This window comes from Lathamus discolor, chromosome 2, assembly GCF_037157495.1.
Source record: "Lathamus discolor isolate bLatDis1 chromosome 2, bLatDis1.hap1, whole genome shotgun sequence".
Classification (NCBI taxonomy): Eukaryota; Metazoa; Chordata; class Aves; order Psittaciformes; family Psittacidae; genus Lathamus; species Lathamus discolor.
Window position 1 is genome coordinate 127,637,124 of NC_088885.1, and position 27,160 is coordinate 127,664,283.

Here is a 27,160-nt window from a genome sequence, read left to right on the forward strand (position 1 = left end):
AAAATAATTTTCCATCAGATCAGAAAAAGAGTCTGTCTTAATATGTGGGCCCATAGTTGTTATAATTTCTGCGGGGGAAGAAGGAGGGCGTGTGGCTAGGAGAAGGAGTGGAAATGCCTGTTTTAGTAATATGCCATAATTAGCAATTTGTAGTAATTGTCAAGCCATGTTTTTTGGCATCAGTAGTCCACTAACTCTTTTAAATGCTCTAAAGATAAATACCTATAAAGAGAAAATCTGTAAAAAATTAAAATAATGAGGATTGTGTAGGACCTATACTCATTTAAATAGATGGATGCATTAAGAAGTGCAAAGTTATGTAATTATGTAATATGAATACCTAGTTGATTTTATTACAGGAATATGCAGAAGTGACTCTTCGTAACCAATGAAGACAATGCTGATAAGGAATTTTCAAAATTAATTTGCTTTTTGGTCTTGCTTGTCTAGAAGCAAGATAAAATTGCTGGAGAAGAGGTTTTACTGGGTATCCTACTCTGCTATTACAAACTCCTGAGTGCTGAGGATCAAATTCTCAAATGCACACATCAAACTGCGTACTTTCATAATCAGACCCTGCACTCTACTTACAGAGCTGGCAAAATTGGATTTTGCAGGCCTGTACACCAAGATGACACTGGGCCAGCCTGTCTGTTTGTGTTTGTTTATTCAATGTCCCTTGGGAAAGATAGGACTTCCTATGGGATATGGGTATGTAAGAAAGGGAAAGGGAGCTGTGTTAAGAAAGCACCATAGATGAGCACTTACTTGACTATTTCAGGTGAACATTTTCAGACAGCTCTCTTAAGTCACAGTTGTTTGTTACAAGTCAGATATTTTTCCTTATTGAAAGGCTCTATGACAAATCTGAAAGCAGCTTAAATCTTAATGCAATATTGATATATCATTTACATGTTTCATTTGTAGCAAACTCCAAGTCTGACTCAAATGGAGTGTTACTTCTGGAAAACGTAATTTGTTAATTTAGTATGGTAATGTGGGAAGTCTTTTCCTGCATGAAAAAATAAATTAAATCCTTTGTGCCAAATGCAGTTAGATATTTTTCAGGTTTCATAATACCGACCAAAACTGAGAACTATTTATGTGAGAGTAAAGAAACCTGTATAACAAGTATCCCATTGTTTTACTAGACGAGAAACAAGAATTTATAGCAACATAAGGCATGAATTATGTATCGCGTGCGGCTTATGTAGTGGTGATTTTGGAGATAAAAGTTTTCTATTATTAAGTGCAAATAGGATACCAGTGGCATTTTTTTTCATATGGACAAAAGCCTTCACTATGAATTCTCACCTGAAAGGGCAGTTTTAAATCCAAATTAACATGAAAGGAATTAACAGTGTTTTAACTTCAAAGTGACTTGGGGTTGAGGAAAGAAGTGGGCAACATGTAAGGAATAGCACTACTTCATGTCTGTATTCCCCCCAAACTCATCTCACAAAACTATCCTGAAAACCAGTGACTTTGGCACTGTACAGTAAGATTTTAATTTATCGAAAACCTCTCAAGTTGTTACTTTCACCAATCTAAATTGCAGTTATGTATTTCAGGGGAAACTTTAACTTAATTTTCCAATTCTACCCTCAACTAGTGAGGCTACAAAACATTACGTTTAACCTTTTGAAAACTGCCCAAATACGTAAATTCAATAGGGTAAAAGGTTGAAGAACTCCATTTGTTAAAGTACAATCATGATCTTGCATCTCCGATTCTCCTCCCTTGGAGTATGGGAGGAAAATCCTGTATTCTGTAAACATAAAACAGTAACATGGCAATGACAGAAGTATCTTTTTCTTCTCCCTTTTTTTTATCTCTGTGACCTTTCTCCCACAGAAGAAAGACTGCACCACAACCTATGTTTTAGATGTAACGTACGCAAAGCTTTATTTCATGACACGTAACGCTTGTTAAAACTTGAAGTGATAAAAGCTCACTGTTCTTTCCCCTGTGCTGCCCTTGTGATGACACTCAAACAAGCTCCATGGGTGGCTGATAATAATCACAAAATCTACTGTGTGCTCTTTGCTTGTTCCTCCAGTCATTGTGCAACGCATTGAGTTCACAGCATTGGGAACTTCCAGTAAAACTGCCATCTAATAAGCTACATTTAAAAAGAAATTCAACCCCAGTCCAGTTTATTTGTCAAAAACTCCTTCACAGTTGAACTTTTTCCATGGGAAAAACTACCTAAGCTCCTTCTTGCTAATTGCAATTCTTTGGTCTGTCTTTAAAGACCCAGTATAATTAATTTCCAAATCTACTCAACCTTAAAACATTGAGTTCCTGCTATTTTTCTTTTATTCAGTTGCTGAAATAAAGTTTACACCACAGCCTCCACTCTTAGCTTTCACCCAGGAAAACTGCTATTTCTCACTAGTACCTACACATTAACAGTGTGCTTTTATCAACTTTGCAGACAGCTGTTACTCTCTTATAGTGCGACATTTGAGACTTAACAAAATAAATAAAACTAGGGACACAATACATGGACTGCAAAGTTACCTTTCCTGCCCCATTAATTTCCTTGTCCACTTAATCACATAAACCAAGGCAGGTGTTTCAGGCAGGTGTTGGGAAGTCCCTTTCAATGGGAAGAGGAAAAACAAGAAAGGGTGAAAAAAACCCCGACAGCCACTGCTTCAGCTTGTGCCTATGAAATACGATGCACAGCGATGAAACGCAAATACAAGCAACCGATTTTCCACACTTATTACTGTTAAGAAATGACTTTTAGATGTCGTGTTCAACACAGCTGTTGAATGTAGTGGCACAGTGAATCTGGATGGTGAATTCTCCTTTCTTCCGCCTCAAAACCAAAAAGGAATTCCATCTCTTGTGGAACAGCGTTCTGATCCTTCCAGATGCACAGACTACTTCATGCTGGAGACCCATCGGAGACTTCTTCAGCGGCTTAGAAGTCATTGCTTGCAGTTACTGAAGAATCTGGAAGTTTTTACGGCTAAATCAGTGGTTCAGTTTAAAATTTGCACTATCAGATACAGGACTTGCTTACTAAATAAGAAGGAGTATTATGGGACACCTGAAGTCTTCAAAATGCCCTCTTCAAGGTTGTTCAGGAATACCATCCTCTTTTAGTACTTGGTAGTTTCTGAGAACTATGCATACTTGTAATTCTGAGGAGCACAAAGATAGGTGAACGCTTCACATCTATGAAACTCTTCAGAACTATGAATACCCCAAACCTTTAATTTTACGCATTCAATTTCACAACCTAGTATCTAAACACATATTAGCAATTTGCTCACCACATAGCCATGAAAACCATGATTCTCCATGTGAATATGCTCTGAGAAGCCATAAATCAACAGAAACACAGGTTTAAAAATTTTCAATATTGAAATTTATTTCAAACTCAGGGGTTAAGCGTGGTAAATTTCCAATGGTCTGATAATAGCACACCCATGTCGCTATTGCGGAAATTGCACTAATTCCCTCTGCCCCCCTCCCCCTTAGAAATCTGGTTAGTTTTAACATCCGGTGGTTTTGCAAATAGTGTGGTTCTAGGACACTACTGCATTTCCTGAGTGTTCAAAGCTACTGTATTATACATTAAGCTGAAGGAAAAACAATGAAGTTATTATTCAGAACTAAACCAGTTATTTTACCTTGCTGCTGAAGTATGGAATCATAAAATGCAATATATTTTAACAGGAGATAGTTTTGGAACGCTTAAAGGGAGGGGGGGCGGAGGGAAGGAAAACCCAACTTTTTATAAAAAGACATCCTTTTTACTTCAATTTTAACCTAAATAGTTTTAAACTTCAAGTCATTAACATCCAAACTATTAAAACCAGCCAAAGAACTTACAACTTGCTCAGACTGAAATGTAGTTGGGACTGAAATATCCATGTCGGTATTCTTTGACCTTTTAGGGTATTCCTAGTGGCTCTAACAAAAGCAGCACAACAGGGTATCTCTGGTTTGTGTTTATCTTTTTAGTGCTCTTGAAAATGAGTTACTAAGAGCACTGAACAGAGTGCTTAAACATAGGATTTCAGACTATTGCCTTGCAACGCACTTCAGCTTTATTGTGCAAAACCCAATGTAGTCATAAACATCCCCACATTTAACACAAGAAATTGTGCCAAGTATGCGATGTGAATGTCAGCTAATCCATCAACACATTGACAAATGCCAGCTTGTCTATTCAAGCGTTGTTCAAGCCCAGGGTAAAATTTCATTTGTCACAACTGAACTCCTCCACAGGCAGACTGCATAGTCTATGTAAGTTACTGGGTTTTGTCCAGAAAAATCTCTTCACAGCTGTATTTACATTGGCAAACAGGTTTAGAGGAGAGTTTCAGCCCTCTAAATTCATCATGAGTTAATACATCAATAGAGGTCCCACCATCTGTTAGTGGGATTTTTCCATGAAAGACCACAACCACTTCTTGATCAAAACAAAGCTGAAGCAGTGGCAGCTGATGGAAATGGTTAACCATGTTGTTCTGGCATAATTTTTATAATGCATTAGATTTATTGTCATTTACAGATGATTTTGGCAGAAGGGTTATTCAGGCTGCAGCTGAACAAAAAGCAACATCTTGTCTCAAGTTTTTTTTTTTTTTGTTTCTTTATGGAAATTTGTTTTGAACAAAGAGCTGATAGTCTAGGCAACTACCAGCAGGAACTACCAAGAGGTGATGTATTCCACTCTGGTATTATGTCAGTGGCTTGCCAATCCTTTTCCCCTAAAATATTTGTAAAAACATTGGAAATACCTATGAAATTTATAAAACAGCTCCTTAAACATCTGCTTAATGCCCTTTCCTTCAACTATAAAAGACCTCCACATTTCAGGGTCTTTTTCTGTGGATACAAGAGAGAGACCGAGGAAGAGGTAAAAGATAGGATAACTATCTTTTCAGTCATTATGTTACAAAATTTAAATGACTACTACTCTAAAGATTAAATACAGACTTTACATAACCAATCACAACAACGGAAATAAACCATAACTGAAACCATACAAAATCCTTATCAGTTCAAGTGACATTACATTAGTAATAGACTTATAGGTTATACAGAATATACACAGATTCTAAGTTATTTTTCCCCTTAAAAGCCACTGTCAGTATGATCACAGTCTTACTGTGCGGACAAGTGACTTGAATATTTGTAAATACTAATGGGAAAAATTAAAGTTATAAAAGAAAAATGTATCAAGTACACCTTTAGACATGTCTGTACTATGATTCAAATTAAAAGCCCTAAGCATTCTCCTACACACTCCACTTTCAACCTCAATGGAGTATCACTGTTAGTATACAAACCTCAGAGGGCACTGCTAATCTAATTAGTATAACTATGCTAAAGCTATCTTACAAAGGAGATTAAGTTCAGATGTTTAGAAACCTTACCAATAACAGAAAGTTAGAAACCCTAAGCAGATACTCATATTTAACTATAATTACCTTTTAAAGAGCATCTGACTAAACTCCAGTATTTCCTATGGTTATTTATTAAAAGAAAGTTCTACCACACCTAAAGGATAAGGCATAGCCATCTACTAATTGGCATATTTGTTTATTTGTCTCAGTTTGTGAGAAGTTCCTTATTTGTGTAAGCAGCAAAACAAATTTCAACTGAATGACTGCTATATGCAAAAGGACTGAAGGCAACTGCCTCTGCAGTGAACTTTACAGTTCTCAACAGCACACACGCAACATGCTATCTGAAAAAGTTACTAACTGAACTACATGTATTAAATACTGAAAAAAGTTTTACATTTTTTATTATAATTTATTTTATTTAACAATCTAAGAAGTTTGCAGCCATCAGAAGTTCCAGTGCAATTTCAGGTGCAATTGGGAATTCAGGAATCTCCGTAGAGCTGTTAGTATAGCGGACCTTGTAGGTGAAATACATGCATACTTTGGATAGGACATGGGATGGGATCTCTCTAAAATTCACCTCATTTGTTTCGTTTTCTGCAAACTGTCCTGTAGAAAAAAACAAAACACCAAACCAAAAGTCAGACTCTCAATTCACTGCAAGATGAAATGCTTTACCACGCGAATACAACACATTCTAAATAGACTTGTGTTAGTCCCATATTCCTAGGTATTCAGCATAAAGCAGGATGTGCTGCATTTACAACCCTCAAGAATATTAAGATCCCCTGCATTACAAAATGTTTATTTTGGCTGCAGTCTATTAACAATATTCTGTACAACTACACCAGAAATTTAGGTTTAATTCTGATGCTTGCTTGGTACGTGTTCTTGTTCAGTTCCAAAGGTCACAATAACAGTATTACAATCGAAATTTCTACCTGTCTTAGCCAAGAAAGAATAAATCTATATGCTCTGTATCTGCATATGCATACTTATCAGTAGTCCCTTCTATGATCCCAGTAACTTTGAATTTTCCAGCTTCAGGCAGATTTGACAAGGGGTTGAAACCTCAAAGACACATTAACTTGATAAGCTCTGAAAGCAGGCAGCAGGAGGGACAGGTATGGGATGACAGTACAGAAGAGAGAAAGCACCCGTGTCAAGTTCTCCCTCTTTTCTCCTCCACCCTTTTGGTCTTCACGGATTACTTCAGACACTTAAACCAGAGGTAGTCTTATATATGCAGTAACATGAGGTCCTTCCCTGCTGCAAATTCAACTCCCCTCCTCTTAAGCTAGCCTTTTTCATTAAAAACAGGAACTCTTTGCCATAGGATCTCATGACCATATTGTGGCCTAAACCCCAGCAAGTGGCTAAGCACCACACAACCACTTGCTCACTTCTCCCTGCAGTAGACAAGCGAAGAGGAAAGGAAGAGCCAAAGCAAGAAAAGTCATGGGTCAAGATAAAGAACTGTTTGTTTAATAAGCAAAAAACAAGTGGAAGAAAAAAAAAACACCAACTCATGTAAAGGTGATCACTCACTACCTCCCATGGGCAGACTGATGCCCAGTCAGTTCCCAAGCAAAAGATGGCTAAATAGCTAACCTCCTTAACCCACTCCTCTCCCTATTTACTTCATGACATTGCATGGCATGCAATATCCCTTTTGTTAGTTTGACTCATCTAACTGGTGGTGTTCCCTTCCAACCCCTTGCACAATACCCCCACCTATTCATGGGGGTGGGGGGTGGGGAAGAGTGAGAAACAGATAAGGCCTTGACACTGTGCAAACCCTTCAATAGCTAAAAACTTTGGTGTGTTATCAGCATTGTTTTGGTCACAAATCTAGACCACAGGATCATATGACCTTCTATGAAGAAAATTGTATCAACCAGACCCAGTACAGAATACTAAAGGCTCCACACCATGGAGGTGGCAGTGATGAGCTACCAATTCCTCTTTGCTTTGAACTTGACAGCTACACATCTCATGCAATGCTCTCAAGTTCTCACACCATGGGAAACTAGTAGTAATGATACTGTAAGGTCCCTAACTCTCCAAAAGCAGACAGAGTCTAATTATATGGCTGGTAGTACAATACCCCACACAGGTGAAATGTTCCACTGGAAACAGGAACTAGGCAGGATCTGGAAAAGTTACCACTTATTCCAACTTTCACACACTGTGTGATATAAATTCAAACCTGTCCAAAAGTGAGAACAAAGAACATGAAGGTACTATATCTTTTGTACTTACCTGGTCCACTCAACATAGCTTTTATTGTTCCTGATGTTAATGCATGCTCTCTTTTTACAATGAACTCATGGCCATCGGAGGATATTAACTTCACATACATAGCATCTGGGCCCTCACACCCACCATATGTTTTCTCTTCTCCATCTATAATGGAAAACAGATCAACAGTTTCAGAACACAATGAGTGATTCACATCACTAAGTATGCAAGCTGCAGTCTTCTCTATGTTTACAAACCAAAGAACCCAATATAATCAGAAATAAGACAGAAGCATTTTTCCTACTTGAAAATGGCTTCTCTGAACCACTCAGCTATCTGTTTTAAAGAAAGAATTTATGCAAAAGTAGGAACTTTTTTTGTTAACATCTCTCTCATTTCTCCATTACCAAGTTCTGACATGATTTCCAAAACCTAGGTATGGATGAAATTTTCCTTCAGACATTATCTCAGGTGAATTGAACATACTACTGCTTCCCTCCATAAGGCTACTGCCATATTTATCATACTTACTAAAATGTATAAATATGGCTTTACTTACTAAAAGTTACCTGAATACACATAAAAACCAAACAAAAACAAACAACAAAAAACCCAAACCCAACAACAAACAACAAAAAAACTACCAAAAAAACCCAACCAACTAAACAAACAAACAAAAAAACAAAAAAAAAACAAACAAAAAACCAAGTGGTTTTTGAAGTACAGGTAAGTGTAAAAGCAGTGAGTATTCCTGTACTGAAGAAATGACATGAAGTAAGATTCACCCTCCGCCACTGCCCAGTCAAACCAAGCACCATGCAGTGTTAGTGCACATCCGTGTTGTGACCTTTGCTGGAAACAGGGAAAGTACAAAAGCAGTAAACCCAAGGGAATTTGGAAACTCCCCCCACAGCAGTTTTGACTGTGCTTTTCCCATTTCCCTTCTCCCTTCTGTCTCACTCAATACCTACCCTCTGTTTCTTTAGAAGCCCTTATCCCCCTTCCCTTTTTGCTTTTTTATTTATTCTCTCCTAACAGTACTCTCTTTAAAAGTTGAAAAACCAACATGTCTGTTGCCACCACTGCATTGTTCACTTTGTTCAGGATGAACAGTTCCTCCATCTTGCACCTGTCTTGTCTCTTTAGGCAGCAGGCAGGAACCCCTGAGAGCTTTGTGCCTGCAGAGTGCTCAGCACTACAGGACACCATCACACTAAGGAGACTTGACTCTGTATCTGGCCTTTGCATATTCCTGTAAACTCTTCAGGAATAAAGACTGCAGTAATGTTAAAATATTTTTGAAAAAAATGCGTGTAAACCCCCATCCCACCTAAATATACAATTCTATCAAATTCAGACTGAAAAGTTAATGCCTCCTTTCAAACACTGTGTTTTCTAAGGGACTAATATAGCAAGTATTGCTAGAATACCATTAAAAGTACTTGAACCTGACACTGCACAAAATTTGATTTTCAAAACAGTATTATCTTGACAAAAAGTTAAAAGTGAAAGTCCTGGAAGTTCTTCCAGCTTGGGAAAGTGTAACAGAAGAGATCTGTACCCTTCTAGAAAAGTGATATACTGCCAGTATTTCATGATTACACGCAGAATTACGGGAGATGAAACAGGTATAGACTACAGCCTTGACATTTGATTGTTAGAGTTGTTTTTTTCTTCTGACAAAACAAGGAATAGGAACTAATTATGTCAAATATCTATGTATCTATGTATTATGTATCTAGTGTTACAGCAAATACAGAATTCCCACAATCAATAAAGCTGCTTTGTGAATTTGAAGTAAAAATTGAATTATTGTGTAGTTATTGCCAGTTTTAATAAAGTATTGCCAGTGCCAAGCATGCTAAAGTACATTCAGGAAAAGTATAGATAAATCTATAATCTTTCCAATCATGTTTCATTAAGTGGTCATTTGTAGAGGCAGACACAACAGATTTAGTCAGATCACACACAATGTAACTTATCAGAAATCAGTCTTTATAATGATCTCTTTGCCAGAATTCAACAGGCTGACCTTAACTAACAAACAAAAAAATTTAAAACAGCACACAGTGAATATTTTTTGTCTATTATGTAAAAGCTTAGTTCTACAAAAGCCTAAAGGCATCCTGTTTTAGCATGTAAATTTTCAGCACTATGCATATTAAACAAGTGAAATCTATTGTTAGGTAGATGCGTTCTGAACAGGTCTTTCGGCAAATGAACAGTCACTTGAGAAAATCTTCCCAAAAACATCTGAAGGAAGTTCCATTAACCCCTGAGGCTACAAGAAAACCAGTGACAAGATCACTATTTGAAGTCATACAATCCACCTCCTCTACCCAGCCTCTGAGATGATGAACTTACCCATTCTCTTCTTATTAATTTTTTTTCTTTTCAACTGCAGCTTTTGCAATAGGATAGTCTGAAAAAAACACAAGTGGCAACATCTTCAGTCAGTAATACAATTTCATAAGTCATCTTCAGTTATTAGCCTGAATGCTACCATAAACACTCTGCAGAAAAGAATCTCATCATGCGCAGCATGCAGTGTTGATGAACATTATGTTTTGAAAACATTATGCTCTGAAGCTTATTTTTGCTGTCGAGAGATCCCTACCATAATCCAGAAGCTGGAGATAGGGGCCACCAGGAAAAGTATGGAGTTCATCAAACGGAAATGCAAATGCTTGTACCTTGGGAAGAACTACTCCAGGCAGTACTGTCTGGGGACAAATCAGCTTTGCAGAAAGAGACCTGGGGGTGTTGGTGGACCCCAAGTTGAACATGAACCAGGAATGTGCCTTTGCAGCAGAGGTGGCCAACAGCTGCCTGGGCTGTATCAGGAGGAGTGTTGCCAGCAGGCTGAGGATGGTGATCCTGCCCCTCTACTCAGCACTGGTGGGACACATCTATAGTGCTGGGCTCATCTCTGGGCTCCCCAGCACATGCCAGGCTGAACTGAAACCTGCAAAAAGCCACAAAGACGACCAAGGGGTGGGAACACCTGTTATACAAGGAGAGACTTTAGGCTGGAGAAGAGAAGGGTGAGGGATGACTAATCAGTGTGCACTAAATACCTGGCCTCCAACTTATCCTTTCCAGGAGATTGTCAGTTCCTGATACAGCCACCAATGTCACCTAGATAGTCTACTTCAGACATTTAATGTAGGTATTTCCATGGTAAGTTAACCAGGGGCTTCTATAGGTTATAAGTATTGACATCCAGCTTGCTACAAATTTTGCCAGGTAAATGAATCCAAAAAGAGAAATAGAAACACTCGTTTACAGAACAAACCTGGTATGCTCAGTCACAACATTTATTTCTTTACTCTCTACTGCATCTCTGCTGTGGAAAAGAAAACTTGGGAAGAGAAATTTCACTCACCCACCTGCTGTCCTAAAATTCCTTTCACATTAACAGCTACTCTTTAAACATTAACCCAGTACAAATCGATACTACTGTTCAGCAGTAGTACCACTGTTCTGTGCCCACACGTTCAGGAAAACAGCACCAATGATTCTGGGTGGTTTCACAGCTGATACCCAGAGCTGGTGGCAGCAAAAAGACGGGTAGGAATTCTGACAAACCATGTTCTTGCTTTGAAAAGCAACAAGTGACAGCAGAGGCATGAACTGTGAATACCCACTAGAAAAGGACCCCATGTGTGAAAACCAGAATATAGACCACTACTCACATCTCTTCCACCCAATGTTTCTCGTAAGAGCTTAGCAAAATATGAAAGCAAGTTGAGGAGGAAGCTGCAAGATTTGGAGGGAGCATTACAGAGATCTCTGCATCTCTTCAGAAGATGCAGCTCTTTAATACTGCCGATAGCTTCACTTCTCACCATCACTTTGGTGCCAATTTGTTCCATCTCCTTTTTCTCAAATTATTTCTATATTTCTTAAACTATAAACTGTATTTCTACAAATATGCAATAGTCTGAATGCTTCCTCAAGCTTTCAGAGGGTGACTTATTATGTACATCTAATCAAACTACACATGCATAACCAACTGTTTTTAGTTGTCTCTGGAAAACTCAGCAGAAATCATCCTCCACTTACATCGTGGTCTTTGAAAATTATCCTTATTTCACAGAAATAGCTTAAACTATTTTCCTTCCCCAATGGTATCAGGAACATCTTCACCTGTACTCTTGCAGATGAAAAGTTCCTGAATACACAATTCAGGACACATTTCAAGAATGACCTTTGAGAGTTAACTTGCATCCACTGTCATTGAGACACCTTAATATCAAGTGTTAAGTGCCTTTGCCATTTTCAGTAATCCAAGGAAATTACATCTAGGTGCTGGAACAGATGTGGCACAAAACTGATGGGATCTTTCACACTATTTCAACAGTTTTTTGTAAATAGATATCAATCACCTTATTGAAGAGTATCTGCTGCTCAGAAACTGAAGGGATACCTGACATTACTACTTCTGCTTTACTGGAGAGGATCACTTTGCTACCTCTTTCTCAAGCCACAAAATCCTTCTCTACATTCCAGAAGAGTAGTGAAAATAATAGCAACAATAAAACAAACAAACAAAAAAACTGAAAACCCCAAGCAAACAAAAAACCCCCAGAAAACAAAACCACAGAAGAAGTGATACCATTTGGAGGTACTGGTGATGATAAAATGTGCCTTGGTTTCCAATAAGAATAATGCCGCTAAATACCAGAATAAATACAGGCTAGTTAGTGGGAATGCAAATATATTAATACCTTGCAAGGTAAAAGCATAACTTGAGAAGACTAATACACTAAAGCTGGGGAACTGAAAAAAAAATGTCTAAACCAGAATGTTAGAGTTGTCCCAAAAAGCTGCAATGAGTATTTTAATAAAATCAAATGAAATGTGCTATTACATGATTAGAGAGGGGGAAAAAAACAAGCCAAACCAAATCAAAACCCAGTAGTTAACACTTGAAGGAAAATATTATTAGGCTCAGTGGTCTGAATTCAACTGTATTAAAAAGGAAGATGGGATAGAAGTGCAGTAAGCGTTGCATATTTATGACATGCTGGACTAAACCAATACCCAAGAAATGAATCAATCATTTCCTCGAAAAAAGGAAACCCAATCAAGATGCAATCTGGAATCTGTAAATCATAAATAGATGAGAAGGTAATCTTAAAATGAGATAGGAACTTAGTACCAAAATACAGTATGATGTTGCAGACATGGAACAACTGGGCCAGAAAACAGCTACTAATTCCTAAAAAAAAAAAAAAACTTCTGGGTTTTTTTTTTTTGTTTGTTTGTTTGTTTTAAACCATGCTGCCAGAAAAGAGTAGGCAGATTTAGACAATACAGAAGTGGAAAGCACTGCAGAACATATAAGTCACCAATCTTGAAAATGACAAACTAGGAGCTGCATGAAAATGTATCATATTAAATGCAAGATTCCTGCACATAGGGACTGATACAAGTTTCTTTCATGTAGTGAGGGCTTGTTATTTGGGAGTATAGTAATTCTGTGTCCAATTATAAGCTGATGCAGCACGGGGGGGGGGGGGGGGGGCAGGGAGGGGAAGGAGGCAAATGCAAATCAAGGATTTTTTTGCAATAAAGATGGGGAAATATGAGCATTGTTGCACATGAGCAACAACTTGTCTAGAATACAACACACAATTCTGAATTCCTGTTTTCAGGGAAACCAAGTTCTAATTACAAGAACTACAGAACTGACCAAAGAGCCTGTTGTATAAAATAAAAATTAGTCTTGCTTTACTCAGTTTAGCAAAATAAAACTAGAATGAAGATAGACATAAGAATTTATTAAAAGGATAAACAAAGAGGGAAAAGTATTCTAATGTTATTCCTCAGTTTAAGTCCAACAAAAGAACACACACTAAAAAAAAGAATAAAATTCACACTGCTATTCCAGAATCCAAGTTTGGTTCCAAATATAGAACAAAACCAACATTCTATTGCCAAAAGTAAAAGATGCAGAAAGCCTACCTGCTTTTAAGAACAAGGCATAATATATTCCATTATATGATGCATTTGACATGTAAGCAAGGGATACACTTTGTTTTTACTCTGTTTCTATTCTGGTATCATAGAGCAACAAAAGAGAGGGAAAGAAAAACAAGAACCTGGGAAACATGAAAAACCTAAAAAATAGCCCCAAACCAATAAAAAAAATCCAAATCAGTAACTCCAAACCAGTAATAACCTGTTAGAATCTACTGGTTCTTCTTCTGGATCAAGAAGTGTTCAGTGTGTCATGACACTTCAGAAGATATTTCCAATGCACTATTCATTGAAAAGCATGTCACTATTTCCCTCTGCATAATGAAAATAATAGAAATTACATTTTTTCTAAGACGACATGAAGAAAGAGACTTGGTGAGAATTCTGGTTAACTACCTGTATTTTAATTATTTTTCCACATTCTGTAGCTGCCTGTCTGACTTCACCAAGACTACACCAAAAGAAAATAACCCAAGTTTTCTGAACACTCAAGCATTTGCCTTTTTTTACTATGTATTGCTGATCTGACTATTTCAGACTCCTGCGAAGAACTACTGATTTTTGTTGAAGCACATTCTTAATTCCATTTCCTCATCAAGAAGCTTATGTGGCATTAGCAATTGGGTAGCTCAACTCCCTGCCTTTAATCTCAAAAATGCACATGTATTAGAGGTACTATTGCTCTACTGCCTTGCTTCCTTAAAAAAAAAAAAAAGTGAGCAAAACCTGCAATTGTAAAGAGGAAGATTACATAAAAAGGATATGCCATTTTTTAATAAGCAAGGGAGAATAAGAGACAACTAGAACCAGTGTATCTGGCACAGAAACCTTCCAACCAGTCTAAAAAGGAAGCTCTTGCTGTAGAAAACAAATTTCTCATTAGATACTAAAGGACTGAAAAATTTCACAAGTTGCTAGAATATTTATGCCTATGAGGTAGAATTTAGCAAAGTATCATAAAACATGGTAATTAACCCACACAAGGCATGTGTTGTTGTTAGTCTACTTCAACATCTTATTCTCCTCCTTTACAGCTCTCATACTATGGTATGGTGAGTTTAGTTTTATCTCTTTTCTACTTCTCTTGAGCATTGAATGCAAGACAAAAATCAAAGCATGTCCATGACCTTCCCACCTCACTCCCAAAGCTGTGTGCTCATCCCCAAAGCTTCCCAGAATTATGATTTCCTTGTACATCCTGTATGTATGTTGCTGAGACTAGAATAGACATACATTTATGTTATGAAGGGCATACACTAATTTAACTGAATGCATGCAACCACGGCACAGATTCCTGAACGCCACTGCTTTACTCTGCTTAGCACAAGCAAATTAAATCTATGCAAACATTTCAAGCACTCAAATTCTTTGATACCACAGAAAACTCTTAAAAACTCAGATTCTGGTTGAAAGAAACACAAATGGCTTCCAATTCATTAGCTGGGCAGTGTACAAACAACCTCTGTCTGCTTCAGCTGGCGACATTTCTGTATCCTAGACTGTTAATTTTTGGAAAATATGGGCAAATAACAAATGTCTTCACAATTCCTAGATCAGTTTAGAAGCCAAATGCGACATTTTCTGGGTGTCATTTGTATATCTGTAAGAGTTCCTCGGCAAACAAACGCTGTTGTGTGTTAAAAAGAGAAGCCTCCTACTCTTCAAGCCTAAATTCTAGTCCTATTCTTGATCCTGTACACTAACTTGTTTAAAAATACTGCTCTCCAGTTCAGTACTCATTGTTCACCACACACACAAAAAAAATATTAATGTAAATAAGGACTGTAGCGTACTTAGAAAACACATGAAAGAAAACCTGTACGATGTGATTTACACATCAGCTGATTCATCACTCCATGCTCACAGGCATTAAAATTCAAACATTCAGGAGCACACTGAAGTGTGACCATAGAGTATACTATGGGTGAGTGCTAGTTAAGATAAACAGGAGGTGAGGTAGGATACCACATAGGGAGTATGAAAGATCTCACGTAAGATGTTCTCCTTCTGCCCATGGAAACTTTCCTTTTCAGTAACTCCCAATAAAGTTTTAAGGGAAAAAGAAAAGGCAGGGGGTGTTACTGTTTTCCTCCTAACATACAATAAAAGCCCTGTACTGGACAGCTCTGGCCATTAGGGATAAAAACAGCTGCTAGCAGATTGCAAAATGTCATAGGCATTCATCAAAGTCTACTGTTATTTAAGCCACACCATGTTGAAGATAATTTAAGTTCTGAACCTTTCCAGGTGCAAGAGAATTTGTCAAAATACATCAGAATTACTTTATTTCCATCTGAGAAAACTCACATTTCTATGATAAAACTTAGGGGTTTCTTATAATATACACTGAGAATTGCAAAAATCACAGTCAAACATCTGAAACTAAGTACACTTTTAAAAGGTATTAATTTTTCCCCAAATCATAAGGGTTAGGGAAGCATGAACACAAACGTACTGGAAAAAGAAATATGAGGTTGGGAGATAGAAGAAGATACCTCAGAAAATCCACTGGATCTCCTCATGGTACCAATATTAAGTCTTCACATTAAAACTACATGGAACTACCCAAATCTGTTAATCCCCTACTCTAGTATAACCCCCCCCCCCCGAAATCTCAAATTACTTTGACACAAGAAAAAAAAAATATATATATGCTGAAGTGCTGAAAGTTTCTAAAGAATATCTCAAAGCTCCCAATGTTAATGGGAAATGCCCATTATTGACAAAGCTTAAGTACATTAAAAGGCTGACCTCAAGGTGTATGGTGTGCACTATGTGTGCAAAGATGATAGCCAATGTATCATTAAAAAAAAAAAGTAATTAACACTTACTCCCCTTGTAAGTTCATTCTTCACTTAATAAATGTTATTTCTCTCCCAACAATATTGTTTTGGCCACTATATATATATGTATAGCAAAAACAGGAAATTGGAGCACATCAGGGATTACGCAGAAATGTGTGTACAAACACACATTTTATCTCAAAGGTCCCTCACCTGCCTATCTATGTTCTTCTGGCTTTCTTCCAAAGTGAACTTTTGCAAGTGATCTTCAGCAAGCCCAAGTAAACAAGTGGCCTGTAACTATCTAAACTTCCCTACTAAGCTTAGCTCATAAGCTACAGTACTAAATACACATCTTTAAGTTCCTGCGCACAAATTGAGATTAAACTAGACATCAAAGTTAACCACTAGCATCACCATCACCTTTTCATCCGAATGTCTGAAGCCATCAATAACTTACCAATGCTTAGGTTCCTTTACATTAAAGCAGAATCTTTCTCTGAGGAACACACGGCACTACGAACCTTATTTTTCTTACTACATGTACTACATGCATTGCTTATATTCGTCGACCATTACGGCTAAAGCACTTTAACCGGCACTTCTCACCTTGGTATAATAACCTCTGCGGGTGCATCCTAAATGCTTTTGGCCTTAGCTTTTCCCCACTCTCTAGGGCCTGGCGTGGGAAGAGGGTGGGCGTCATTTGTGGCGGAAAAAGTTCAAGAGCGGTACTTAATTAAAACACGGTTCCGGAAAGCCCCTATCCCGGCGGCGCCTGGATTTCAAGGAGGCCGCTTCGCTCCCGCAGAGAAACGCGCCCTTCACCACCGCCCCGGCGGGGACCCCCAGCCTGGCACCGCGCCCCTCCACGCACCCCTGCAGCTCCAAGCCTCCCGTTCCGCGGCCCGGCTTCCGTTCGCCTCTGGCATCAGTGGGCAAGGCCCGCTGCCCTTCGAGGGGCAGGCCACGGGGCTCCCGCCCGCCTCGGCCACCGAGCGGCGGCGAGGCCCCCGCAGCCACTCACCCGTCAGCGCCGCTCCCTCCGCCCCGCTCGCAGGGCCCCGCCGTGCCGGCCCAGTTGCCTCACAAGAACTTCCGGCCAGGTCGCAGGTCACTTCCGGCTCTGGGCGAGCGCCCTTGGAAGGCGTGCTGCGCCACGCTCCCGGCATGCCGTGCGGCGGGAATGGTGCATGCTGGGGCGCGTAGTTCCGGGGGCAGTAGGTTCCGGCTCGCCATGTGAGGCGTGGGGGGGCGCTGTGCGGAGACGGCGCTCCCCGGGCGGCGGCTCCTGCGCGGGGTTAGCGGCAGCCGTGGCCCCCGCGGGCGGGCACAGCCTGTGGCTCGCCGGACGCGGGTCCTAACCCGAGGGCGTACGCCCTCGGCTCGCCCCGCTCGGCTGTCCCCGCGGATGCAGTGCCACTGGCACCCTAACAGGCCCAGCCCACCCGCGGGGCCGCCGTGCTGTACCGCCGGCAGCCTGCCGGGGGCGCGGTGGAGCCGGCCAGGCCGCTCCTGCCGGCGGAACCAAAGCGCTGGCTTGCGGGGCGGTGAGGGGCTGCCGCTGGTGCACCGTTCGCCGTGCTGCTCTCCTCCGCCCGGCCGCAGCGGGACGCGGCCCGACACGATGCTGCTGCTGCTGCGGGCTGCGGGCTGCCGGCGTGCCGCTGCCCCGGCCTCCGCTGCCGCCGCCGCCTGGCTGGGGCGCGCCGCTCAGCACGGGCTCCCCGCCGCTCTCCGCCGCCGGGTGGCCCTGCCCGCCGCCGCGGGGACCCAGCAGGTTGTGCAGCGGGAGGGGCCGCGGCCCCGCTTCCCTCCCCGGGAGGAGCTGGCCGGGGGCAGGGCGGCAGTCGTGGGATCGCGGTTTTTTCCGTCCGGAAAATGGGGAACTTGGGTCCCCCTCAGGGCTGTTTGGGACCGGACGGAGGCCTGGCGGGCGTGGGCCCTGCCGGTGTCCCGCTGCGGAGCCGTATATGAAATAATGGCAAGCAGAGTGGTGTTGGGCTTGCGAGCATTAAATGTTTTCTTGGGATATCTACATGGAGCGTTAGAAAGCAGTCAAGAAATATACTGGTTCGACTTTGTGGTGTGATTTGTAGTATAACATAACTTTAATTCCTAATCTAAGATTCCTGGAGTAGGTTCAAGGTTAGGAGAAACCTAGTGTGCTATATGCATATATATGTATCATAAAGTCCAGACTGATGCTGATGTTGTTTGGCCGTGTCCTGCGCTCATCTTTCAGGTTGCATCTCTTCAAGGATTGGCTGTTCGCAGCCTCAGCACATCCACCCCTCATGATCACCCAGAGCACGGAAGATTAGTTTATAAAGGAAATTTGGCAAAGGCAGTGTTAGGTATGTGACTTGAAATTATTTGTATTGCCTTTTTTTTTTTTTTTAATTATTATTTATTTAACAGTGTTTGATAACTTTAAAATCAAACTTTGTAAAAGTGAGTGTTCTCTTTTCCAACCCTGTTAAAACCTGGATCCTCTGTACAGCAAAAATTGTGGTGGTGGTGGTGCTTGGTTTCTGCTTCTACACTTGAGTGTGCAGGGTGTTCTGTAGGTACTGGGCACCTCTGTAACTCCGCAGCTTCATTCTGTTTCTCTTGCAGCTTTTGGAGTGTGTTACCCAGCCCAGTAGCAAAGACTAGCTGTAACTTCTGTTTGCATTCTGTATGTTTTCAAATGTTACTGAAGTATTTCTGAAGTAGACAGATACTGTGATGAAATGCACTACCTGTGATGAGACTTTGTTGATCTTTCTTTGACCAGTTAATGTTGTAAAGCCTTTGTGAAAAGTAACCTGCTGGATGTTTTCTGATACATATTTTTGAAATGTATCTTAAGTAAGGAGGAAGTATGCCCTAACACACTTAATAACCAGACTACTAGTTCTCATGGTGGCTTAAGGATCATGGGTTATCCACAATACTGGTTACTGCCATTCAGGAGGCATGCAAGATGACTGTGGACTACCTGTTAATATTGACTAACATAGAGTTTCAAAGTTGTGCATGGTGGGAAACCAGGCAAGCTTCTTTGTAATGCACACTAAGTGTCAACATTGGTTCCTGGTGAGGAGAGAAATTCCCAGTCGTGTTTGTGATGTTTACCATTACATCTGTCCATGAGTGGATCAAGTTTCTTTTGAAATCAGTTTCCTGTTTGTGAAGTAAAACCCTAATAGGTGTGCATAATATGTGCTAGTAGCTGAGTTCGTCATAGACATAGAGCCAGATACCAGCTTTGATAAACCCAGCGTGAACATATAAATGAGCCAGAACAGTGGCAAGAAGACAGGAGTGAACTTCCAATGGCTTCTTTGTGAGCTTAAAAAAAAGGGACCTGGATTTTCAGTAACTGCAGTGGTTCAAGTAATGCAATCAGTATGCAATAGCAGAACATACGTAATTATAGAGAAAACATTACTCATAAGTACTAACTTCCGTTTTCTTTTTGTTTTGTTTTACGTAGGTGTGAAGTTTTTCTCTTACTCCACCAGCATATTCAACCTATTCATGATGCCCTACCTCATGTTCAAAACTGGTATTGGATTTGAAAGTCTGTTTATCCAAGCTGCTTTTTATGGGGTGATAGGGTTTTTTACATTTGTAACTCCAGTTACGTTGCATGTCCTTACAAAAGGCTACGTGATTCGACTCTATTATAAAGATGAAATGGACACATACACAGCCATTACCTACAATGCAATCTTGGCAGAAAAAGCAACTGTTTTCCATCAGAAAGATGTAAAGATTCCAGACATCACCAAGATGTTTACAACATTTTATGCTAAAACAAAATCAATGCTTGTTAATCCTACACTTTTCGCAGATCCTCAGGATTTTAACCATCTCATGGGCTATGACAAATCCTTTTATTTTAACTTAGAGGAAGAAAATGAAGCCAGTGAAAAGAAATAATTTGAAGATATAATGAATGTCACTATCATTGTTCGCGGTGCCATGCTATAAATGGGAAAGAATGTAAAATTCTCTTACACTTTCTTAAGTGTCAGATAGCTAGAGCTTCCCCAGTGCATTTTTTGGAATGTATAAAAAACCCAAAACATTTTTTTAAACTTAAAAATGATGTGAGGTTTTCTTCAGAGTTAATGACACAAAACATAGTAAAAGAAAACAAACAAAAAAAAGCTTAGGTCTGTCTTGTGCTTCTTTGTTCTTGGCTTGTTTTTATTGTTAACTGTCCAGGAGAACTGTAAACACATGGGCTGTGCAGCAGTCTCACCATCACCATTGGAAAGAGAACAGTTCCTTTAAGAAGAATCAGCAGTGCTCATTACCTGTCAAGTGCATAGTTAAGCTTTTAAGCTTTAAAGATTAGTTATCCTTAATCCAAAAAGATCAGGCTGTTTCATCAATGCTGCTGGTGGTATAAAGGGAGTGGAAATGAATTTCACTTTGCTCTGGGAGAGCATTGGTAGCCAGGAGGATTCTTCAGAAAGCAGACAGATATTGTTGCTGGTTCCTGCTACAGCCTCTCTCTACAGACCTGCAGGTCTCTGGAGAGGATAAGGAGAATGGCTGTGTTGTCATAATCTCTAGCTACTCACAGCTTCTCAATGGTTTCTTGATCTAGAGCCCCATTCTGAGCAGCCCTGACCCCAGAGGTCGAGAGCTAGAAGCCTATGTCTTGTCGTGGGGGAAAGCGCCTTAGCCTAAGATTTTCTCTGTGCATATGCCATTGTCAACAGGTGCTGTATTTGAACTGACTTTAAGAAAATACTAGCAGCTGGTTGTTAACATGGATTCTGTCAACATGTAAGGCGGGGAAGCAGAAGGGAATCTCCTGTAGAGTGCTGTTTATGACTTGTGCCTTTAAAAACATACCTCTTGATTTAAGCACTGTGAAGAAAGCCACCTTTAGCTCCAGTAAAAAGAGGATTAGGTCTTTTTTGTGTGACTAGACTGGTTAGTTATACAGTCTGAGTACCCAGAAATTGGATTTAATTATTTTTAGTGCAAGGAGAAGTTTGTCACATAAATTGACAGGTACCTTTTTTCAAATAATGAAGGGCATAATATTTTGAGGCTTAAAAATGACTGAACTAAAAAAAAAAAAAAGGCAGCAAAATTCAAATTAATCCTTTTGTATTAGAAGTGCCCTTTGTAATAACTAAATCTTGCTACTAATTAAGTCATCCTGATACTGCAAATAAAAAGAAAATAATTATTGCTACCCTTCCAGATGTTTCCTAAGTTCTAGCTGAAAAAATATTTAAAAGTCTAAATGTCTTCCAAGACTATTACTGCAGGTTCCCATCATAGGATGACACTATAGATCATATTAAGCCATTAGTGTTTTTTAAATGTTATTTTCCTGACTGTTGAAACTTCTCTCAGTGTACTTACTGAGTAATTAAAAAGCGAATCATCCCATCCAGATATTTTTGAGGCAGTTCCTTTGGTCTGGAACAGCTATGATTTTAAAAGCCTGCTCTAGCTCCATTAAGCTGGTATCACGCCTTAGGTAACAATAATACATAACGAAAAATTCTGTAAATCATATTGAAGACATGAGGCCAATTCTGACCACTTGGTTGTACTACTTGACCTTATTGCAATCATGGTTTACCCCTAATTAAAAATAATCTTTCCATGTCTGATGTGTTTACTCTCCTTTTCATGCCTGCGGATAAAGGTAACTTCATCTTTAAATGCCAAGTACAGAAAGAAGAGGATGTAAGAGTTTGCAAGAGAAGGACCCAAAATTGTAGTATTCAAACAACCGTAGTTTGTTCTTCATGTTAGAAACAAAATAAAGGAATGGAAATGTAACTCAAAAAGACTTTCAGATGCATTTCTGTTTTACTTTGGGTTCTGAACAGTTCGTCTTAATGCAGATATTTCATAGTGCACGGAGTGTATTTCCAAGTGGGAAACTGCAGTGCCTGGAGTCCTTCTAAGCTAGAAAATGTGCATAAACCAAAACATGCTCTCCTGGTACTAACAAACTCTGCAAGAGAAGTGACTGTAGTGTGAGTGTTTCAATAAATATATTGCTATCAAGTTAATTCCCAGAGTTTGGTTATGTTACCTCCACATCCTTCACAATCTTATTAATTTTGTGAACTATTTTATTCCTTCCATCACCCCCCCCACCCCCCCCAATTTATATCCTTGGTGAAAAATAGTTCTAATTGCAGAAGTATTACTGCCTGCTAACATTGTCATCCCTGGAAAGCTGTTGTTTCTTTGGGTATAGGTAACTTGTGTACAACGTGAAAGAAACAGTTAATTTATAAGACCTAGAGAATGTGCTCAATACTTGGAGATTCTGAAGGAAATACTGATGTAGAAGCCCAGCCTTCTAAAATATCTGATTTACAAGCTATCTTATTTGCAAGGCTACACCTATTATGAAGGCTGCCAGCTCCTGCAGCCTTTCCAGTACCATCTTACCCTGGTACCAGTTCCACTTAATCTGCTGTGAAGGACAGGAATGTATAAAATGACGCCAGCTTCTTTCCTAGACATATGTTTCCTATCCCTTTCCAGCCTTAAAAGCTTCCACAAAAAGTTGTAGATGACTTTTTTTTCCTAGGGAAACAGACAAGATACTTGTGAATTTTAATTTTCAGCCTTTGAGTACATGCTGTTTTCTTGCCAGCGTCCCTCTCCATTTTTGTCAAGTTTTTGACTTTGTCCACAATATTATTCATTAATCCCTATCTGTTCTTAATTAGGAAGTACAATGCTTCTTGCCATTCTTTAATGTTATTTTTTAAATTCAATTATCCCACAACCCTCAGCTTTACCTTGCAAATGTAAAAATTTCTGATGAGAATATTATCCCCTTTTGATACTTCAAAGAGAAATCTTCAAAGCTCTGATGTACTTCACACTCTTAACCACACTCTCTGGAATTAAAAGGTAACTAATGTCACTAGAGCTTGCTTTATTACAAACCAAAATCATCACACTGGCATAGATGGAGAAAATCTGTAGATATTTGCATGGTACTGTGAGGACCTAACTTAGGTGATAGAAACTTCTTGAAATTCTGTTTGTGCTGTAAAAATTAAGAGCACATGTGAATTATTACAGTTGTTCAGCATAACTTAATAGGTGGAAACTTGGTAAGCTGCTGCAATTTGGTTGCTTTGGAGTTCTGTGGTCATACCATGGATTTCTTCATGCTCTCATGTACAGCATGACCTGCGGCAGCCCCCCTGAGAAATGGGACAAGTGTGCTAGCTAGGGGTTGGATCCACTATAATAAGATTACCCCACAGCTATACAGACCTCAGCAAGCAGCTATTTTAAGCAGGGAAGAACAGAGAACAAGAGCAAACAGCTGCAAAACATGTCCAGCTGTCTCCATTTCTGGAATACCAGGGTAGGCAGTGTTGCTGTGGTGTGCTTTCTGACAGCCTCAGGTAGGACACAACCCTTTCGTCTTCCTTCCCCCTCTGCTTTCTCTTCTTTATGACAGCTTTAATGGTTTAATGTGTACTTTAGGATATAACTATAAGCTTTAATCCTAAATGTGTCTTGGAAGGAATAAACTGTAAGCCTACTGGCAACAGGCAGAAATATTTCCAATGTAATTGTTTCCGCAGGGTACCCCCTGGTGTGTATTTGCTTCGCTTTAATAGTCTCCAGTGGTTTAATGTGATATATTCAAATCAAACCACTAAGCCAAAGTGCAAACAGCATTTAAAAATATATTCAGAATAATGCACATCACTTTTTCTTTCCACAGCTATTTGATTTCTTACTCAAATGCTACCGGCTCACCACTGGCTATGTGCTGATGCACTGCTCTTGGGCTGGATTTCCCTGGCACTCTCAAGCACTTCATCAGCTGTGTGTAGAGGAGCTGACTCCTCTGCTGCTTTCCAGTACTCCTGGGCACGACTTTCTACTTCCACTATAAACATTGTCAAAGATGGGATGAGAGGATTTGATAAGAGAGATTTATCCATGAACTGCTACAGTTTTCTATTCTTCATGTTGATTGCTGTGCATGTTTCTGTTTTGTGAATACATGCCTTTTGCCTTACCTATAACCCCTTTATATTGGAGTCTTCAGCAGCAACCCTAAACCCAGGATCAGAAGTAATAAACATGTCTGCCTTCAGCTGCACAAAGATCTGCTTCAAAAACTGTTGCAAATGGTCCTGCAAGGAAAATTAAATTATTATTTCTTCTTTATTGAAAAAATGTGTCTAACATCTTTAAAGTTTTCCATTAAGAGGTTTTGGTACATGCCAAGACCTAGGGCATAATTTTTAATTCTGTCTGACTAACACTTTGAAATGGAGTACTTTCTTCTGCTGTACTGGTATCCTGTTTATTTTTCTGTGATGGGATATTATGATAATGTATATCATAAATCTGTCCAAAGGGAGATTTCAGTGACTTATAAGTGCTTATCTGGTCAAAGTACTCATCTGCAGCCAACAATCCAATTACAAAGTGATTATTTTGAAAAACAATCACAAGTTAAGCACTTTTTAGATATCTTGAGAAAGAAGATAAAAATATCATTAATTAGTTGAAGGGTTTTAACCACAAGTTGGTGAGGAGGCTTGGAATTAAAATTCTACTCTCAAGATCTTGGTTGTAGACACAGTGAAAAGTCATAGGTATGAAGTCCTAAATTCTCTAGGCTTGAATTTGTTTTGTGTACTGTTAACGGAAAATATGTTGGTCCCTACTAAATACAGTTGCAAAGGATTTAAAAATAAATGAAAATGAAGTAAACTGTCACAAAACACTAATGAAGTAACACTGCTGTGCAGCTCTTTCCATTTCTGTTTAGAGAAACATTTCATCTTCCTTCTGTATCAGGATATGTAACAATGAGATTATAGTAAAGAAAGGTTATTTTGTAAAAGTAAAATATATAGACCTTTATATCCTTCTTCACCAGTGAAGACCTGAAAGGGACAGAGAAGACTCTTCATAGCTCTAGTCCACTAGTCTGGGGTTTCAGTGGGCATCACAACAGGTTACTTCTATGAACAGCAATCCATACAGGCATCAAAAGCCACAGCATCTAAAACAATTTGTTGAAAACATTTTAAAATTATTGAGGTTGTTTTGATTTAAGGACAATTTGACCAGGCACAATGGTCGTAAGTGAAACTTTAGCCCTGATACCAGTAGCACTTATTGTGCCTGGTTTCCCATTAGCAAACCAGATTGTTTTAAAATGGAGCCTAGTTAAACAGATTTTTTTAAAGCATTTTGATAGTCTTGGCTTGTGCAATAAGGAACAGGAGAGAATACAGAGGTATCCCCATGTGTCTATCTGTCTAGGCCACCAGGGGGGACTCATTCCTCATCTATATCATTTACTGAATCAAGTATCTGAAAAAAACACACCTGTTCTTGAGCCACGTCTGGAAAGTCACAGAGTTCAGGAGAGAGCTTGTCTTCATTCATGTTAAAAGAGCTTTTATATTAAATCTTATAAATCGACAGTGCTCTTTCCAGTCTGCCTATGTACATCAGTCACCCAATGCACCGTGCAGAGAAGCAGGTACAAGTCTGGCTGAAGAGGGATGTGCTTTCAGCTGGATAATCATATGTATCAATAGGGTACAGCCAGTGCCATCTCATGCCCATCTCAAACTGACCTGTGACTTTTGCTACACCTATTGGACTGCCAGAAGAGGGAGCCTGGCTTGGTTTCTTATTGATCAGACTCCACGTCAGTAGCCATGGCTTTGTGGTTGAAATGAGCCTTTTTTTGACCATACATGCACAAGGTGGCTCTTCTTTAGTGGCTGCTTCATCACTCCTTGTGGCTATTGCATCACTCCATTTATTTTTTTCCCAGCTATTACATCCTACCCAATTTATTTCAATTTCGCTACATATTTTACTATTTTAAAGAAAATTTGGCCATTTTGAAACAGAACTGTATTATTGCTATGATCACAAAGTGTCTCTATGCTTCATAGCATCCTATTAAACAACAGCAAAAATCTGTGTGTGGTGTATGCGTTCTGGAGATCTGTCAGGAAAGTTGTGTAACTTTGAATTCCCATTTAAAAGATAAAGGTTAGATGTTTCTTTCAGTCTTGAACTCTGTGAGGGCAGTGGGACTCTTCTCGTGGTCTGTAGAAAGATTCAGAAATACTGAAGAGAATTCTCCAGCCATATTAAATTTCTAAATTTTTATCTTTGTGAATTATTACATGTATTAGCTCATTAAAGTTGGCACTTCTAGGTGCTTTTAATTGAATTCTTGCCTTCCTTAACTAGTCTTGAACTCCCCCCATCTTCTGGGTGCATCAGTCCTGTTTTTGTGAATGTCACTAGTCCTAAATTATCTTTTGCATTGCATATTCAGGCTTCTGGAAACTAATTTTTTAATCTTTTGCACTTTATAATATGTAAAATATTACCCTGGTGTGCACAAGATTTATGAGAATAAAAACTTTTAGCACTGTGTTGGGGAGTGAGGAGAGTCATAACAATTGATGAAGTTACATTTGTTGTAAGTAATTTTTCTTGAGTTTCCGGTGTAGCACAAACCCAAATACCAGTCTACTGTATATATTGCTTCTTTGTGATAAAAAATACAACTTCTGATCTAAGAGGAGCCTGCAGGCATACAAATCAAGAAGGTGATGGCTGAGAAAATAATTTCTGTAAGTCATTCTTCCATGTATTCAGTAAGTTTCTGTATTTTATTATATTCAGAAAAGAAAAGTAATTGTTTTTCCTGTCAGATGGTGATTGTGCTCTCTTAAATATGGTATTAGACTATTTTGGATCTATTTCTGTAGTTGG

General features: G+C 39.3%; 2 protein-coding genes across 6 annotated transcripts; one reads left to right on the forward strand and one right to left on the reverse strand.

The window, feature by feature from the left end:
• Positions 1–5,759: 5,759 nt before the first annotated feature.
• On the reverse strand, positions 5,760–17,520 carry ELOC (elongin C). Of its 5 annotated transcripts, none has more exons than XM_065668448.1 (4): positions 17,412–17,520; positions 9,981–10,038; positions 7,638–7,781; positions 5,760–5,984 (listed from the first exon to the last, which is right to left on the reverse strand). In XM_065668448.1, exons 2-4 carry the CDS (start codon positions 9,982–9,984, stop codon positions 5,794–5,796), a joined length of 339 nt encoding a protein of 112 aa, XP_065524520.1. In that variant the 5' UTR covers positions 9,985–10,038; positions 17,412–17,520; the 3' UTR covers positions 5,760–5,793. The 5 variants fall into 5 exon arrangements, with proteins under 5 accessions (XP_065524520.1, XP_065524521.1, XP_065524522.1 ...); XM_065668449.1 differs by lacking the exon at positions 17,412–17,520 and adding an exon at positions 17,262–17,405; XM_065668450.1 differs by lacking the exon at positions 17,412–17,520 and adding an exon at positions 16,994–17,040.
• A 170-nt stretch (positions 17,521–17,690) lies between these two features.
• Positions 17,691–22,425, forward strand: TMEM70 (transmembrane protein 70). The gene is made up of 3 exons (XM_065668446.1): positions 17,691–18,164; positions 18,630–18,741; positions 19,866–22,425. Exons 1-3 carry the CDS (start codon positions 17,796–17,798, stop codon positions 20,312–20,314), a joined length of 930 nt encoding a protein of 309 aa, XP_065524518.1. The 5' UTR covers positions 17,691–17,795; the 3' UTR covers positions 20,315–22,425.
• The last annotated feature ends 4,735 nt before the right edge of the window (positions 22,426–27,160 follow it).